The sequence below is a fragment of the Arachis ipaensis genome, chromosome B02 (genome assembly GCF_000816755.2).
Source record: "Arachis ipaensis cultivar K30076 chromosome B02, Araip1.1, whole genome shotgun sequence".
Classification (NCBI taxonomy): domain Eukaryota; kingdom Viridiplantae; phylum Streptophyta; class Magnoliopsida; order Fabales; family Fabaceae; genus Arachis; species Arachis ipaensis.
In genome coordinates this window covers 65,173,213-65,189,825 of record NC_029786.2, presented here as the reverse complement: position 1 = coordinate 65,189,825, position 16,613 = coordinate 65,173,213, and the positions used below count along the sequence as shown (strand labels likewise).

The following is a 16,613-nucleotide window of genomic DNA, read 5'->3' as shown; positions in this document are numbered from 1 at the left end:
CAGGGTTAGCTACCAGACATGTCGGGTTTGACTGTATAACCGACAGATGAGCTCATTGGTCATAGGGCAGACATGTGTAACACCCTACCACACAGAGCTTTACGCTTAAGTCGTAAAATAGAGGTGGTGAGGTATTACAACCTCTAAGAATAAAATATATACGTAAATATAGTTGAAGAAATTTGTAACTAGGAGCCTCGAAGAAAGGTTTAAGCAAAAACCGCGAAAAGAAAAGCGCATTACTCTCGTAAACGTAAAACTAGAGAAAAGATAAGGGTAAGACGTGAGTATACAAAAAAGAGTTGAGTACCAAAATACATTATATCAAGCTCTGGATGCAACCTGCGTAGCTAAGGCTAGCCGGAGTATAAATACATATATAAGCATAAGTATATATCCCAAGATAACCCAACATGCATAAAGAAAGCACATAGTTCTCCAAAAAGTCTCTAAGAGGTTTAAACATCATTTATCTATATATACACATAGGATAATCTATGAACAGAAAATACATAACAGACAATTCTAAAATATAACTTTCCAACTTCGCTTGCCAGAGAAGCCTCCAGATGCTCACCGAGGCACATCTCGACCTGCATCTGAAAATAACAACATAGATATGGAATGAGAACCGGAGGTTCTCAGCATGGTAATGGTGCCCACATACATAATATATAAGGTCCCGGGAATGCTAGAGGCGATCCTAGAACTTGGACACTCAGATTTAAATCTTAAAGTTTATAAATGAAAAGCCATAGAAAGGGTAGGTTATCTAAGGTTCTTATTTCTAATTTCTTTCTAACTTAAGCCCTAATTTCTACCTTCCTCCAATCCTCCAAAACTCCGGTGCACAGATGAAGCAGACACAAGTAGGATACAGATACAGCAGGTAGCAAATATAGCAAGTAAGCATAGTAATCACATAAGCAAGCCCAATTAATGCACAATCAAACAAAACACACATATGCATATGATGTATGCATATCCTATGGCTGATAAGTCTCATCTATCAGTTATACAGCTAACCCAACATGTCCGGTAGTTAACCCAGACATCGTTCTCTTGAAAACTGGTGAGCAGTACAGTACCATGATCCTCACCTGGTAGCCAGTAAATCACCTCGATCCCCACAGACATTTTCAATTGGAAAATAACACACACGTAGGCGGTAAATAACCACGATCCCCACAACAATTTCATATCAAATCTGGTCGGTGGTAAATAACTATGATCCCCACAAAATAATTTTCATATCAAATTCATCCTCTTCATCATTCAATTCATTCAACAATTATCATCATCACACCTCCCATTCCGTTCATCAATAATTCACACTCGAAACATAATTCTCTTCTTAACTAAGTAAAACTCAAAACATAATACTTTTCCTGATAAATTAAAACTCCAACATAATACTTTTCTTAATAAATCAAGTTCTAAAACACAATGCATTTCTTTTCTTTATAAATCAAAGTCAAATAATATAATTCTTTTATCCATACTTGTTTAAATAATACTTCAAACTAAATTTTCAATTTTTATAAAAATTTCAGCAGTATCTCCTTTAAAATTCGGACTTTGCCACCCTTCTCGGGTCCCAACCAAAACACCTCTCAAATCCTTTTCAAATCATTTTCAATAAGCCAAACCAATTCTAATATCAAAATCATTTCCAACTCTCAATTCATTCATTATTCAACAAACACACATATATATAACTCAACCAATCCTCAATCTTTCATCATCAATACTCACATTCATCAATAATCATTCATCAACTCCCATCAACAACATTAATTAACAAAATTCCTACAACCAACTCAATAAAATCATCATTCATAAACTCTTTCACAATATAATTCCACATTTCTATCAAGGTTACTAGCATTAACACATTCCCACATTTTCAACCTATCCTATGGTCATCTAGCCTATGTTTTCACAAAACATTATATATTATCTATGAGAAACCAAAATCATACCTTGGCCGATTCCTCCCTAAGCTTGGAACACCTCAAAAACCTCTCCTTTCACAAGCTCTAAACTTCCAAACGTCAATTTCTCAAGCTTAATCACCCGGATTTTGTTCCAAACCACCCGATTGAACTCCAAATCAACAAGAACACAATCTAATTCACACAATATCATTATAATCAACATAGATTTCACTAAATTAGAAATTTTCACCAAGAAATAGGAGTTCCTTACCTTACCCATAGCTCAAATTAACAAAACCCAATAGTTTTCTCAAGCTAACTCAAGCTTAGAACATCAAAATCACATAATCTATCAAACTCAAAACCTTAAATTTCGAAATTAGGAAAGAGGCTGACTGCTCGTCAATCGGAGCTCTGGATTGAAAGTTACGGACGATTGAAAATTGGAAGTGATTACACACGTTAACTCTCTTCTCAGCATGCTTCTACCGAAGAAATGAGGAAGAGAATGGATGAGTCATGTTTATACAAGGCCCGATTTATGCTCGATCCAATCAGTTCGGCCTGTTAGCTCAATTTTGGGCCAAAATCTTTAAAATTGGTGTCAAAATTCGTATTTTAATTATTTATTTCATTCTAAACTATTAAATTTAATTTTCTAATTTCTTTAAATAATACTTAATTTATTGATTAATTATTTATCAATTTCGTAGATTTTACAACATGCATCATTTGCATTTGTATGTAATTATTTGGTGTGCATCTTGTACTTGGTTTACCTTCTTAATTAATTGTACCTATATGCTATTTGATCTACTTGTTGTCTATGTTCTCCTTACTTGTGTATTTCTTGTATTATTTTGTCTGTCCCTACATAACTAAGAGACCCCTCATACTGGTGGTGGTGACGCTGAAGATTTGTGCTTATTCTAAATGTGATTATTGGAAATTATAGAAAGACTGAGTTTTGATACAGAATTACTAAGTTGGAACTATTGGGATGATAAGAGAAGACTTATGACTTGTAATGAGAGGAATTAGAAATCTGAAATTACTAGTTAGCTGAGGTTTAGTTTTTTATTATCTGGTTTGATTTAGAAAGGATCCTAGGCTTGAACTTTAGGTTGACTGAAGTATAGAATTGCTTGGTGGGCTCGAGTAGTTTTACATTATCTCTATTTAAAATTTTTACTCTATTGAGAATCTGAAAGGATGATGTTCTCATCCGTGTTGGGATTTATTTATTTTACAGATGCAGGACGCAAAGCACCTTATTGAGCGTACTGGATTCTCTCTGGAAAGCGAAGATTTCATCTTAGGACTTGTATATTTTGCACTTAGTTATATATGTTCTCCACTTTTGTATTTTAATTTGTATACCTCTTAGACGTTGATTATAGAGAAATAGGATTTATGTTTATGCTTTTGTTATACTTTTGGACTATATATATATAATTCTAGTCGACCTCTGTTTCGCAAGTCGAGACTAGAGCTTGATATGTATCTCTTTTGAAATTCTACACACACAGGTATCTCTTGTCTCTGTAATTTATATTTTTTACTTTGAGTGCGATGCAATTTTTGTTTTGTCAATAGTTATTTTCAAGGCTCTTAGATTAACTATTTTTCATATATATATATATATATATTTTTTAAATGTCATAACGTCTCACCACTTTTAATTTATAACTTAAGCGTAAAATTTGTGTGATAAGATATTATATGCATCATTCAAAATTTGTATGTACCATTAGTACAATATATTAATTAATTCAGAGACATTCACACATCATTTTTATCATATTCACAATAATTCAAGAATCCTAAATAGACAACGCAAAAAAAAGAATAATAAAAATCTACCCATCATAAGCCAACTATAAACCTCCCAGAAAATATCCCATTCATCAGGTATAAAAAAAGAACAAAAATAAAAAATTTGGAGTCGAAAAAATCAGAATTAAAATGAACAAAGCAAACCAGAATCATCCAATAATATATATACAATGTCAAGAAGTCACGAAAAAAAAATCTTTTGTCACTAACCTTTGTGAGCAGCCGAAGAACCTTAAATTTGTTCTCAACTTCCACACACACGTATACACAGTTTGTAATAAAGCAAAACATGACCATAAAAACTCAATATTCAACAACTTTTAATTCATTTGACCCATGAAAAAAAAAATTATTTGAAGTTCGGTGAAAACAGAGAAGACAAAGCGATCAAAAAATAATTTATATAATTTTATATTCGTTGTTAAGGACTTTTATGAATAGTAGCTTATAAATAAGTTATTTTGTATTTGAATTTTTAGTTATAGAAGTACTTATTTTAAAGTTGTAGTGTTTGGATAAATAACTTAAAAAATATAATTTTTTTCCCAAAAAAAATGGATATTAAAACAACGATGATAACAAATACTTTTTAATATTGAATGTTGATTTTCTATAACCTAATCACTAAGATTATAATTGTTTAGACAATTAATTCTTTATTTACACTCTTATTAGTTCTATTTTTAGGTAGAAATTGGTTCTTCTACTTCATCTTCACCCATAACGGTATTCTTGTATGTGATAAATAGTAATAAAATTTTAATTCGCAATAATCTGGATGGAAATGCTAAAGAAATTATTGTGTGGTTAGTGTTTGTTGTTTTATTGTGTATGATATGGTGGATAAAAATAAAAAATAAATATGAAATATGTTTCAATGTATATTTTGTTGCTGTTTTTTATTTTTTTTACTTCTATTAGAATTCCCTCCTCTTTTATTGGGGTCAAGAACTTGCTATAACTAACTATAAAAATAATGGAAAAGCTCTGCATCCATGTATTTTTTACATGGTTGTTAACCAAGTAATTTCCTCCACACGCGCGTCCCCCACCCCTCACTCGTTTGTCATACACGTGCTACATATAACGTGCTGCAACCTAAAGTTTTGCCCAACGTAAACCTTCTGCTGCAACGTAAACCTCCTCCTTCTCCTCCTCCTTCTCCTCCTCCTCCTCCTCCTCCTTCTTCTTCTTCTTCTCACGTTCTTCCTTATTGATCTGCATTGCCTTCGTCATTCTCCTCTGGTCGCATTCATCTTCTCGTTTTCTTATTTCGGTCTGGTTGCATTTATGTTCTTCCTATTCTTTTTTCGTTTTCTTCTTCGATCTGTACTTCTGAATCGAAACAATAAATGACTCAACTTCAAATCAGGAGAGCGATTTGGATTACTCTTCTGAAACGAATCAAACCGACAAAGTTTGGATTATTCAATTTTGAATCGAATTGAATGGAATGTAATTGCTAATTTGAATTGAATTAAATGGACGGAGGTGTACTGAATTGAATTGATAATAAGTAAATTGTAGGCAGAGTTATTTGAGTTTGATTTTATATAATAGATTATGTTTCGTTCATTCAGTACTATACAATTATTTCACCATGAGTACTGTGTTCGATTCACCATGAGTACTGTGTTTGGTTCATTCTGCAGAAAGCTGTTTGAATTTAATTTTATATAATGGATTATGTTTTGTTCACTCAGTACTATACAATTTTATTATGTTCGGTTCACCATGAGTACTATGTTTGGTTCACCATTTGTACTGTGTTTGGTTCATCATGAGTACCGTGTTCGGTTCATTCTGCACTATTCAAAACTCCTCTTCCTCACCTTCTTTTGCTTCTTCACCAGAGAGAGAGAAGGAGGAAAAGACAAAAAAGTATAGCAAAAATAACAACAAAAGAATGACGATAGGGTTTCAGGGTTTAGGGTTTTAGGGTTTAGGGTTTATGGGTTCAGGGTTTAATATACAGGGGTTTAGTGTGTTTCAAACTTTCGGTTCGCCCCGTGTATTAATTTCGGTTCACCGTGTTCATAGTTGAGGGTTTAGGGTTTAGGGGTCTAGGGTTTAGGGTTCAGGATTCAGGGTTTTAAGGGTTTAGGATTTACAGTAGGGTTCGGGGTTTAGGGTTCAGGATTCAGGGTTTTAAGGGTTTAGGATTTACAGTAGGGTTCGGGGTTTAGGGTTTAGGGTTTAGCATTCAGGGTTCAGAGTTCAGTGTTCAGGGTTCGGGTTTAGGGTTTAGTGTTTAGGGTTTAGGGTTTAGCGTTCAGGGTTCAGGGTTCAGAGTTCAGGGTTTGGGTTCAGGGTTTAGGGTTTAGGGTTTAGGTTTTAGGGTGTAGGGTTTAGGGTTTAGGTTTTAAGGTTTTAGGGATTTAGGATTTATGGGTTTAGCGTTCAGTGTTCAGGGTTCTGGTTTTAGTGTTTAGGGTTTAGGATTTAGGGTTCAATGTTGAGGGGTTCATAATTTTTTGATAAACAGGAGAGCGATTTGGATTACTCTTCTGAAACGAATCAAACTGACAAAGTTTGGATTATTCAATTTTGAATCGAATTGAATGGAATGGAATGCAATTGCTAATTTGAATTGAATTAAATGGACGGAGGTGTACTGAATTGAATTGAATTAAATTGATAATATGTAAATTATAGGCAGAGTTCTTTGAATTTGATTTTATATAATGGATTATGTTTCGTTCACTCAGTACTATACAATTGTTTCACCATGAGTACTGTGTTCGGTTCACTATGAGTACTGTGTTTGGTTCATTCTGCAGAAAAGCTGTTTGAATTTGATTTTAGATAATGGATTATGTTTTATTCACTCAGTACTATACAATTATATTGTGTTCGGTTCACCATGAGTACTATGTTCGGTTCACCATGAGTACTATGTTCAGTTCACCATGAGTACTGCGTTCGGTTCACCATGAGTATTGTGTTCAGTTCATTCTGTACTATTCAAAACTCTTCTTCCTCACCTTCTACTGCTTCTTCACCAGAGAGAGAAGAAGAAAAAGACAAAAAAATACAGCAGCAACAACAACAAAAGAATGACGATAAGAAAAAAATACGTGAAAAAGAATGAACGCAAAAAAGGAGGAGAAGGAGGAGAAGGAGGAAGAAGGCGAAGAAGAAGATGCTCCGTGCGTAAACGAGCGTGAGAAGAAGTGGCGTTGGGCAAGAGCGATTTCGTGTGTGTTGGGCGCGTGCATTTCACGTTTCATTTAATGGTATTGGATTTTTTTGGTGTTGGGCCAACTTGGTTACATGGTTACATGGATGTGTAGCATCCCTGTAAAAATAATAGCAGCTATATAAAAGTAAAATCACATGAGAAAAAAATAAAATTAAAACTGGGATTTTATACCACACACAATGTTAAATACAAATTTAATAATAAAAATAGTGTAACACCCTAACTATCAAAAGTCACGCTTCCGACTGCGCCACTCTGATAGCTCGAATATTACGACGACTCTTATACTATTTAATACTAAAATATGAGCCTGTTTAAAACTTAAAATGAACCTTTTGAAAACATACACTCATACATACAATATAAGTTACAATACTCATAGGAAATATATATATATATATATATATATATATATATATACACATTAATTTACAAACAACTCATCATAATCCTATCCCTCTTACAAGACTTGCAAAATTAAAGGCGTGGGGAAACATGAATACTAAAATAATACAAAAATATTGCCTGACAGAAAATAAGTAATATCTCCTGAACTTCGTCGTCTGTAACCTGAAAAGAGAAGATCTGTAGGAGAGTGAGAATATCATCCTCGAAAGGGTTCTCACTATAGGGTTGCAGAATTACTATAATAGGATACGCGAGATAAAGTCGTTACAGTGATTAATAACCGCCTTATGTACTCTTTTTAAAAACAAAGGTCTACTATAAAAGTATCTGAAATCTTTTCTGAAAGAGGAAACTGTTCATTTCTTATAAATTCAAAAGCCTTTCAAAAAGTTCATCTATGCTGAACCAGGTTAGTTCTTCATACTTTTCCAAACCAGAAACATCAACCAGACATGGCCTTCGGCCCACCTCATCCTCAACCATGGCTCTAGGCCCAAACAACCCAAACAACAACCAATCACCACAGTCCAACAGAGTCTCAGTCGGAAACACAAATAGGAAAGTTCAAGCACAAACAAACAATTACTGCAAGTAGAACAATTAGCAGATAATCACAAGTAATCACAAAGGCAAACCAAATACAATATGCACACCCAAACAATGCCACATAGATGCATATGGTGAATTCCCGTTCTAGTGGGTGATGATATCATCTATCGGTTATAAAGCCAACCCGACAAGTCCTGGTAGCTAACCATTAGACTGTCCATCTGTCGTGCATCCCCAACTCGAGTTATTCACAAGAGATAATTATAATTCACATCCAACACCCTCACTGGTGTATGTTCACGGGGGCGAGCTCATTCGGAACTTTCACAGTGTCCGACAACACTTACGACATAGGGTCAGCAGAGTATCAAGTCTCAACGTGGAGCACGTGGTGGCTAGTCACTGCTTCTACCCAAGAAAACTCGTATCTCAGATAATTAAAAGTGCAAAATCACAATATCAATATCTCAGCATATATGCATTTATTCTCAGCCATAAATCAACATTCATTTCAGACATCCGACTTAAATTCATGACTCATCGTCAGCCATCCAGCTCATAACATATTCCGCAATCAGCCAAAATTCATTATCATACACAGCCAATCCGGCTCATAACAAAATAGCACTTCCACCATCCAACATCATCAAATTCATAAAATCAGCATTCAAGCCATAAATCACTTTTTCTCAATTCACTTCACTTTGAAATCAAATTTCAACTCTTTTCAGCCTTGGCTTTAAAGTTCCCATTCCTCAAATCATCTCATGCTCATAAGTCCCTTTTACTCAAAGTAAGTTCCCCTTTTAAAAACAAAGCCACTCTCGGCATCCTCTTTCCAAAACTTCCAAAACCATGGCAAATTAAAGATCTCTTTTGAAATATTCAAAATCATCCATCCAACAACGAGATTTTATAACAAAAGTTCCCTGGCAGAATCTCAAGTCTTTAGGGGAGAATAACATAACTCATTTTCACTTAAAATCTTTAAAACATTGGCTTCCTAATTTGAGTAATAAGAATAGAATCTAAGCCAAACCGAGTCGTGTAATCAATTACTCCTTTCAAAACCATTTCCTTTACTTAAACAAACTAGCTTCAATTCCATGATTAAATCTAAAGCGTTTCAGACAGCTCAAAAATCATTTTTGTTTTGCTAAACCAGAATTCAAAGGATACTCTCTAAAACGTCAGAAAATGATATTTAGCAACCGAAACCCAAATTCTTTTAAAGTCACGAAAACTCCTCCAAGTGACAATCTTTATGTTAAATAGAGAAAAACATAAACCCTTTTTTTACCTTTTAAAACAGCCTTAAAATATAATTCTCTTTTGAATGACTTGCACCCAAAGACATACTATTTTTCTTAGGAAATAAGAAGAAATCATAATTCTCTTTTCAATAATTCTCTCAAAGCGTAGCTTCATCACTTTCATAATTAATCTAAGTAAAGATAATAAAAAGAAGTCTTAAATTCACAATCCTCCAAGTAAAATAGGAAAGGCATTAAACTTATAATTTCCCCAAATAACATTTCAAATAAAGACTCAGATTTTATAGGAATTTCGGCAACATCTCCCCTAAAACTTGGACTTTGCCACCCTTTTCGGGTCCCAACCAAACCATTCCGCAACCCTCTTCAAGGGGTCCAAAACCAAATCAATTCAAAATCAAGTTGTTTCCAAAGATACATCGTGTTCAGGATTCAAGAACACCAAATCAAGTTCAAATCAATTCTTAACAGAATAAACCCTATTTCAAGCTTTTATAAATTAACTTTAAAGAAGCATTTCAAGAACTATCCGTTTCACAAAACCGAATAACAACCTAGCCAATCAAACATTCATATTCGTTCAAGACAATTAACAATTACATAAGACTTATACAATCACTCTCAGATACATTTTCTCATGTCAATATCCATATATAATAATTCTAATTCATAAAATATGGTTTTCTGAAAGAGCCCCTACCTCAAAACACAAAACCATAGCCCAAACGCCTCACAGAGTTCTTTTCGTCTCAACCCGAAATCACCGGAAACCAAAACTTCGGCTCTGCTTGCTCTCTCAAAAGCAGAAATAGCTACGAACGGCACAAGCAAACCAAATTCTAACTCCTAAAATTATTAACCTTGCAAATACTTTATTACACGGAACAGAACACTAACGCAAGACTTTCAAAACAGAAATACTCACTGAATTAACAAAATGAAACAGCCGCAACTCCAAATCAGCCCGGTAGCAGCTCCGTCAATAATTTTTTGAGTGACGGCAGTGGCCCGAATCTCTGATAATAGCAGCTGTACAACCACGCAGTGTCAATACTCTTTCCGGAGTTTCGAAAGAACAGAAACCAGACTTAAACCCTTACCAGCAGTGCTCTTTCCGGCGACGACAGTGGCATTTTTCGGCGGCCAGGCACGGCAGCGCGAGCCAACACAGAACCAGACAGAGCGGCGGTGGCCTCCAACAACTCCGGTGAGCTTCCTCAACGACGGTGATGGCCAGAGCTTCGGTGGTGCTATTCGAGGCTTGACGGTGGCAGGAATGGCGGTGATAGCTTCGCGCAGCACAGCGGCTCCTATCCTTTCCCCCACCGCAAGCTCTCTGTCTCTCGCTCTCACCCTCTGTTCTGCTGACGGCGACAACGACGGCATGAACAATAACAGCTGTGGCGGCGAGCTCATCTGCAGCGAGAAACAGCGTAATAGCATCGTCCTTCTTCTCTTCTGGCTCGTGGTCGGTGGCAACGAGCACGAGGTCAGTGGCGATCCGTGATGGTGGCGACGGGCTGGAGGACGAACAGCGACGGCTGTGGCAGCAGTCTCCCTCTCCCACCGGCACTCTCTCTCTCTTTCTCGGATCTCACTTCTCTCTTCTCTGCGTGACACGACGGTGCGGCGGCAGTGACGCCCACCGGCGTCGTTCTCCCCTCTTCCTTCTCCTTCCCGTTTCTCTTCTCCTCCCTCCTGCTTCTCTTTTCTCTCTTATTGCAGCGTTGCTGCTGCCTGATTTGGGAAAGGGGAAAAGTGTTACTGCTACTAGGTTCAGGAAAAACTGGGTAATTGGACTAGGGTTTCAGGGTTAGGATTTTCCCAATTTGGGAATTAAGGTTAGGGTTAAGCTGGGGATAATTTAGGTAATTTTTAATAAAATTAGGGGGTAATAGCATAATTGAAAACAAATTTTAATTCAACAAAATTACCCTTAAGAAAAATATTATTTGATCATAAATTACAAATTAATTTCAAAGAAATGCTCTAATTCAATAATTAGAGATAATATAATTGATTTTCTTTATTCATAAGAATTAAAGTATTAAATTCTAAAATCTCAATTATTTAAGGTAAATCATAAAATATAAATTATTTTACCATTACTAAACTTTATAATTTAAATATGAAAATTATCCAATAATTATGAAATTAGATAGAAATCCAAATTTAATTATCAACACTTGATTTAACTAGCCTTAATAAAATAATTTTGGAAATTAAAATCCTTAATGAATAAATAATTTGAAATTGACTCGTAATGAGATTTTTCAAAAGTTCTGGATTTTACATTCTACCCACCTTATAAGAATTTTCGTCCTCGAAAATTAAAGTAATACATAAGACAATACATAGTCTTAGTACTTTTAAATACTTCTAGAAAAGTAAGAAATCTTAGCATATATGTATAAATGTTCAAATACAGAATAACCATAAGATTCAAATATAGGGATAAAGTATGGTGTAAAGCAGAAGGTACCAGCTAGGCTCGATGCAAAAGGTCACATAATCTCAAGACTTTACAAAAACTTGGGGTAACAAAATAGGGTGCAAATCAAGATAGGCGTTCAGAAAACGAAGTGGTAATTAATGTGATATAAAGGCTACCAAAACAGGTCGGTATGAAAACAACGGCTATAATGTCCTCTCATAGATCTCCTAATCACTTCAGAACTTCAGCCTCCCAACTCCATCAAACACTTTACAACCTCATAGCCGATCATAATAACACCCACAAGCTCTTTTACAAGGAACAAAACGCCCACAACTCATCACGTTGTACCCCTACCGCTTCACCTTCCATATACACATATCACGTCTTAAAGAACTAAGGCATCACATTACTACGTCTACAGGTCGCACGTGACATCAAAGCAATTCTCAAGTCTACTCAGAAGGATACAAGATTTAGAAAGGAGAGACAATTATCAAGGATAATACTCATAGGTTTGAGAGACTGTATGCAATCCCAGGTAAACAAAGATATTCAAGCACTGAAGTTTGCTAGAAATAAATCGATTGACAACTTCAAAGATAACCCTTGAACCAAAGAAATTCAATAGGACCAATAAGAAGATAACTCCGCGCATTAGTATGAAACAAATTCAAGCTGAGTCGAAGAAGTATGAGGTTTACAGAAAAGAACATCTCAAACCCAAGACATAGCTCACAAAACTCGAGAGCACGATTAAAAATACTTCCGAATATAGTGTTCACAAAAGAGTCGAAAACTTGCGAAAAAATCACTTCGCAGTCTAAAAGAAAGGTTAAGCAACAAACATTCTTTAAGAGAGTAACAAACGCATAAACGCGACTTTACTTTAATACAATTTCATGTTGAAGTGGATTATGTAGAGTTTTAAAAGCAAAATGCACACAGGTTTGGCTAATAGCTAAAATATCTTTCCAAATATTTTAGAAAAATAGTTAGGTGCACAACTTAACCAAAAGTAGTTCATAAAATTCAGAAGAGAACTAAATGCTTGCTCAAAAATTCTCAAAGGTCATAGTCGAACAAGCGTGTATAAAAATTATAGCAAAGACGAAAGAAGAAATTAAACTATATTTAGAAAAGAGCATCCAAGATAAAAATTTGCTTATAAGTTGGTAAAGGAAATAAGTAGTGCGTACAAACGGGCAAGTTCCTACTAAACAGGGAAGCTTTTCAAAACTTCATTTAAAATAGCGCATGCCAAGTTTAAATCAACAATATTATTTGATCATAAATTACAAATTAATTTCAAAGAAATGCTCTAATTCAATAATTAGAGATAATATAATTGATTTTCTTTATTCATAAGAATTAAAGTATTAAATTCTAAAATCTCAATTATTTAAGGTAAATCATAAAATATAAATTATTTTACCATTACTAAACTTTATAATTTAAATATGAAAATTATCCAATAATTATGAAATTAGATAGAAATCCAAATTTAATTATCAACACTTGATTTAACTAGCCTTAATAAAATAATTTTGGAAATTAAAATCCTTAATGAATAAATAATTTGAAATTGACTCGTAATGAGATTTTTCAAAAGTTCTGGATTTTACATTCTACCCACCTTATAAGAATTTTCGTCCTCGAAAATTAAAGTAATACATAAGACAATACATAGTCTTAGTACTTTTAAATACTTCTAGAAAAGTAAGAAATCTTAACATATATGTATAAATGTTCAAATACCGAATAACCATAATATTCAAATATAGGGATAAAGTATGGTGTAAAGTAGAAGGTACCAGCTAGCCTCGATGCAAAAGGTCACATAATCTCTAGACTTTACAAAAACTTGAGGTAACAAAATAGGGTGCAAATCAAGATAGGCGTTCACAAAACGAAGTGGTATTTAATGTGATATAAAGGCTACCAAAACAGGTTGGTATTAAAACAACGGCTATAACGTCCTCTCATAGATCTCATTCCCACTTCAGAACTTCAGCCTCCCAACTCCATCAAACACTTTACAATCCATATATCTGATCATAAGCCTAACACCCGCAACTCATAACGTGGTACACCTGCCGCTTCACCTCCCATATACACATATCACGTCTTAAAGAACTAACGCATCGCATTATTACGTCTACAGGTCGTACGTGATATCAAAACAATTCTCGAGTCTACTCAGAAGGATACAAGATTTTAGAAAGGACAGACAAATATCAAAGATAATACTCATAGATTTGAGAGAATGTATCCAATTCCAGGTAAACAAAGATGCTCAAGCAATGAAGTTTACTAGAAATAAATCGATTGACAACTTCAAGGATAACCCTTGGATCAAAGAAATTCAATAGGATCAATAAGAAGAAAAATCAGCGCATTAGTTTGAAACAAATCCAAATTGAGTCGAAGAAGTAGGAGATTTAAAAAAAGAATATCTCAAACCCAAGGCGAAGCTCACAGAACTCGAGCACAATTTAAAAATACTTCCGAATACTTTGTTCATGAAAGAGTGAAAAACCTTTCAAAAACTATTTCACGTTTTCAAAGAAACAAGTGTACAACAAACACTTTGAAAAAGGATATCAAGAGTATAAATGTGGCATCCTAGATTAGGTAGAGATTTAAAACCAAATGAACACCGATTAGGCTAAGAACAAAAATATTTCTCCAAATATTTTAGATAGTTAGGTGCACAACCTAACCAAAATTAATCATAAAACTTGGAAGAAAATCAAATGCTTGTCCGAAAATTCTCAAAGTTCATATTCAAACAAGCGTGTATAAAATTATAGCAAGGATGAAAGAGAAAGTTAAACTCTATTTAGAAAAAAAAATCCGAGATAAAAATTTGCTTATAAGTTGGTAAAGGAAATAAGTAGTGCGTTACAAACAAGCAGGTTCCTACTAAACATGAAAACTTTTCAAAACTTCATTTAAAATAGCACATGCCAAGTTTAAATCAACTTTGTCAAAAATTGAAGAATGATTTCAATCACAATCAGGCAACAGAAAAATTTTGCCTTAGAATATCTTTAAAGAGGAATCAAAATGTCTTTAAAAGTTCAAAACGAAACTCCGAGAGTACACTTGAAATCACCATCTCAGAAGGATATTCAAGAAGATTAGAATGTACTTAAAAGGAGTCAAACCATACAAGAAAGGATCTTAAATCAAGGTATTTCAAACAAGATCCACTAGGCATGAGACATCAAACAAGCTTTCAATTGATCCAAAAGAATACAAAAGTCATAGAAAAAGACAATTCAATCATTAGTAATTTCTCAAGGATAAATCTTTGACTAAGAACTCTGGTAGAGACCATGAGAGGATAAACGATGCACTAATTTGAAACGAATCGAACTGACTCACATAAGAATGAGATTCACAAGAGAAGGAAAGCTGAGATTGATTGTAGTGCCCACAAAAGGTAGAAGTATAATTAAAACAGAATCAAGTATGACATCCATGGAGATGAAAAGCTTAAGAGAGAATGAGTGTGTTCATAAGAAGGAAGTTATGAGTCCAACATTTTCAAAAAAACAGCAATGGCATCAACAATGTAGTATGCTAAACCAAACTCAAGTCAAAAATAAATTAGGTAAAGTTTATCAACAAAAATCAACCGGAATAAAAGCGAAAAAATCCTTTCTTTCCAGAATTTTGGAAAATACCCAAATACATAATCAAATAAAGATGTCCATTGGAACTATAGTAAAATTACTAGAAAGTCAAATTGTATTTTAAGTAAGTGCAGTTCCATAAACCAGTAAAAGCACAGCGAGGTATTAGAAATAAATAGTTGTTAAACTGTATAAGAAATCTTCAAGGTATCATATTGCAGCATTTCTCTTCTCCTCCCTTCTGCTTCTCTTTTCTCTCTTATTGCAGTGTTGCTGCTGCCTGATTTGGGAAAGGAAAAAAGTGTTGCTGCTGCTAGGTTTAGGGGAAATCGGGTAATTGGGCTAGGGTTTCAGGGTTAGGGTTTTTCCAATTTGGGAATTAGGGTTAGGGTTAAGTTGGGGGTAATTTAGGTAATTTTTAATAAAATTAGGGGGGTAATAGCGTAATTGAAAACAAATTTTAATTCAACAAAATTATCCTTAAGAAAAATATTATTTGATCATAAATTACAAATTAATTTCAAAGAAATGCTCTAATTCAATAATTAGAGATAATATAATTAATTTTTTTTATTCATAAAAATTAAAGTATTAAATTCTAAAATCTCAATTATTTAAAGTAAATCATAAAATATAAATTATTTTACTATTACTAAACTTTATAATTTAAATATGAAAATTATTCAATAATTATGAAATTAGATAAAAATTCAAATTTAATTATCAACACTTGATTTAACTAGCCTTAATAAAATAATTTCAGAAATTAAAATCCTTAATGGATAAATAATTTGAAATTGACTCGTAATGAGATTTTCCAAAAGTTTTGGGTTTTACAAATAGAATGGTAAAATGATTAAAAAAAAACTGTAAGGAATATATGCAATAGGTGGTTCAGATGAAACATTATTTTAAAATGATGGTGGAAGGCCAATGCTTCTAACAGATGGAACCTTGGATGAAAATGGTAGTGGGACTGTGAGGGCTAGTATTTCCAATATTTTTTTTTACAAAACCAAGAATGAAAGTAGATTTTTTTTTGTTTTGAGGTCATTTTTTTTTTTTACGAAAATAATAGAATAACTTATCGAGGAGGAGAAGTCATATATTTCTACATCTTCAAAAAGTTATGAATTAACTTTTTGAAAAATTAAGAGTTCTTTTTAAAATAGTGCCAAAAATCAGGAAAAAATAACTTTTTCTACTTTTCAAATGGGCTCCAAGATTAATTTTATAGTTTTTTTCAAGATTCAATAAATATAAAATTATATAAAAAATATTTTAAAATAATTTAAATAAAGTTCAACCTAATAAAAAAAGGTAATGAATAAA

General features: G+C 33.7%; 1 protein-coding gene across 1 annotated transcript in view; it reads right to left on the bottom strand.

Annotated features, from left to right (window-relative positions):
* The window catches only part of LOC107627321, a 12,609-nt gene continuing 6,692 nt past the window's right edge, over positions 10,697-16,613 (bottom strand). Inside the window, exon 5 of the mRNA XM_016330166.1 lies at positions 10,697-10,943. Coding sequence (XP_016185652.1) covers positions 10,697-10,943 — 247 coding nt within the window. The remainder of the gene's footprint in view (positions 10,944-16,613) is intronic.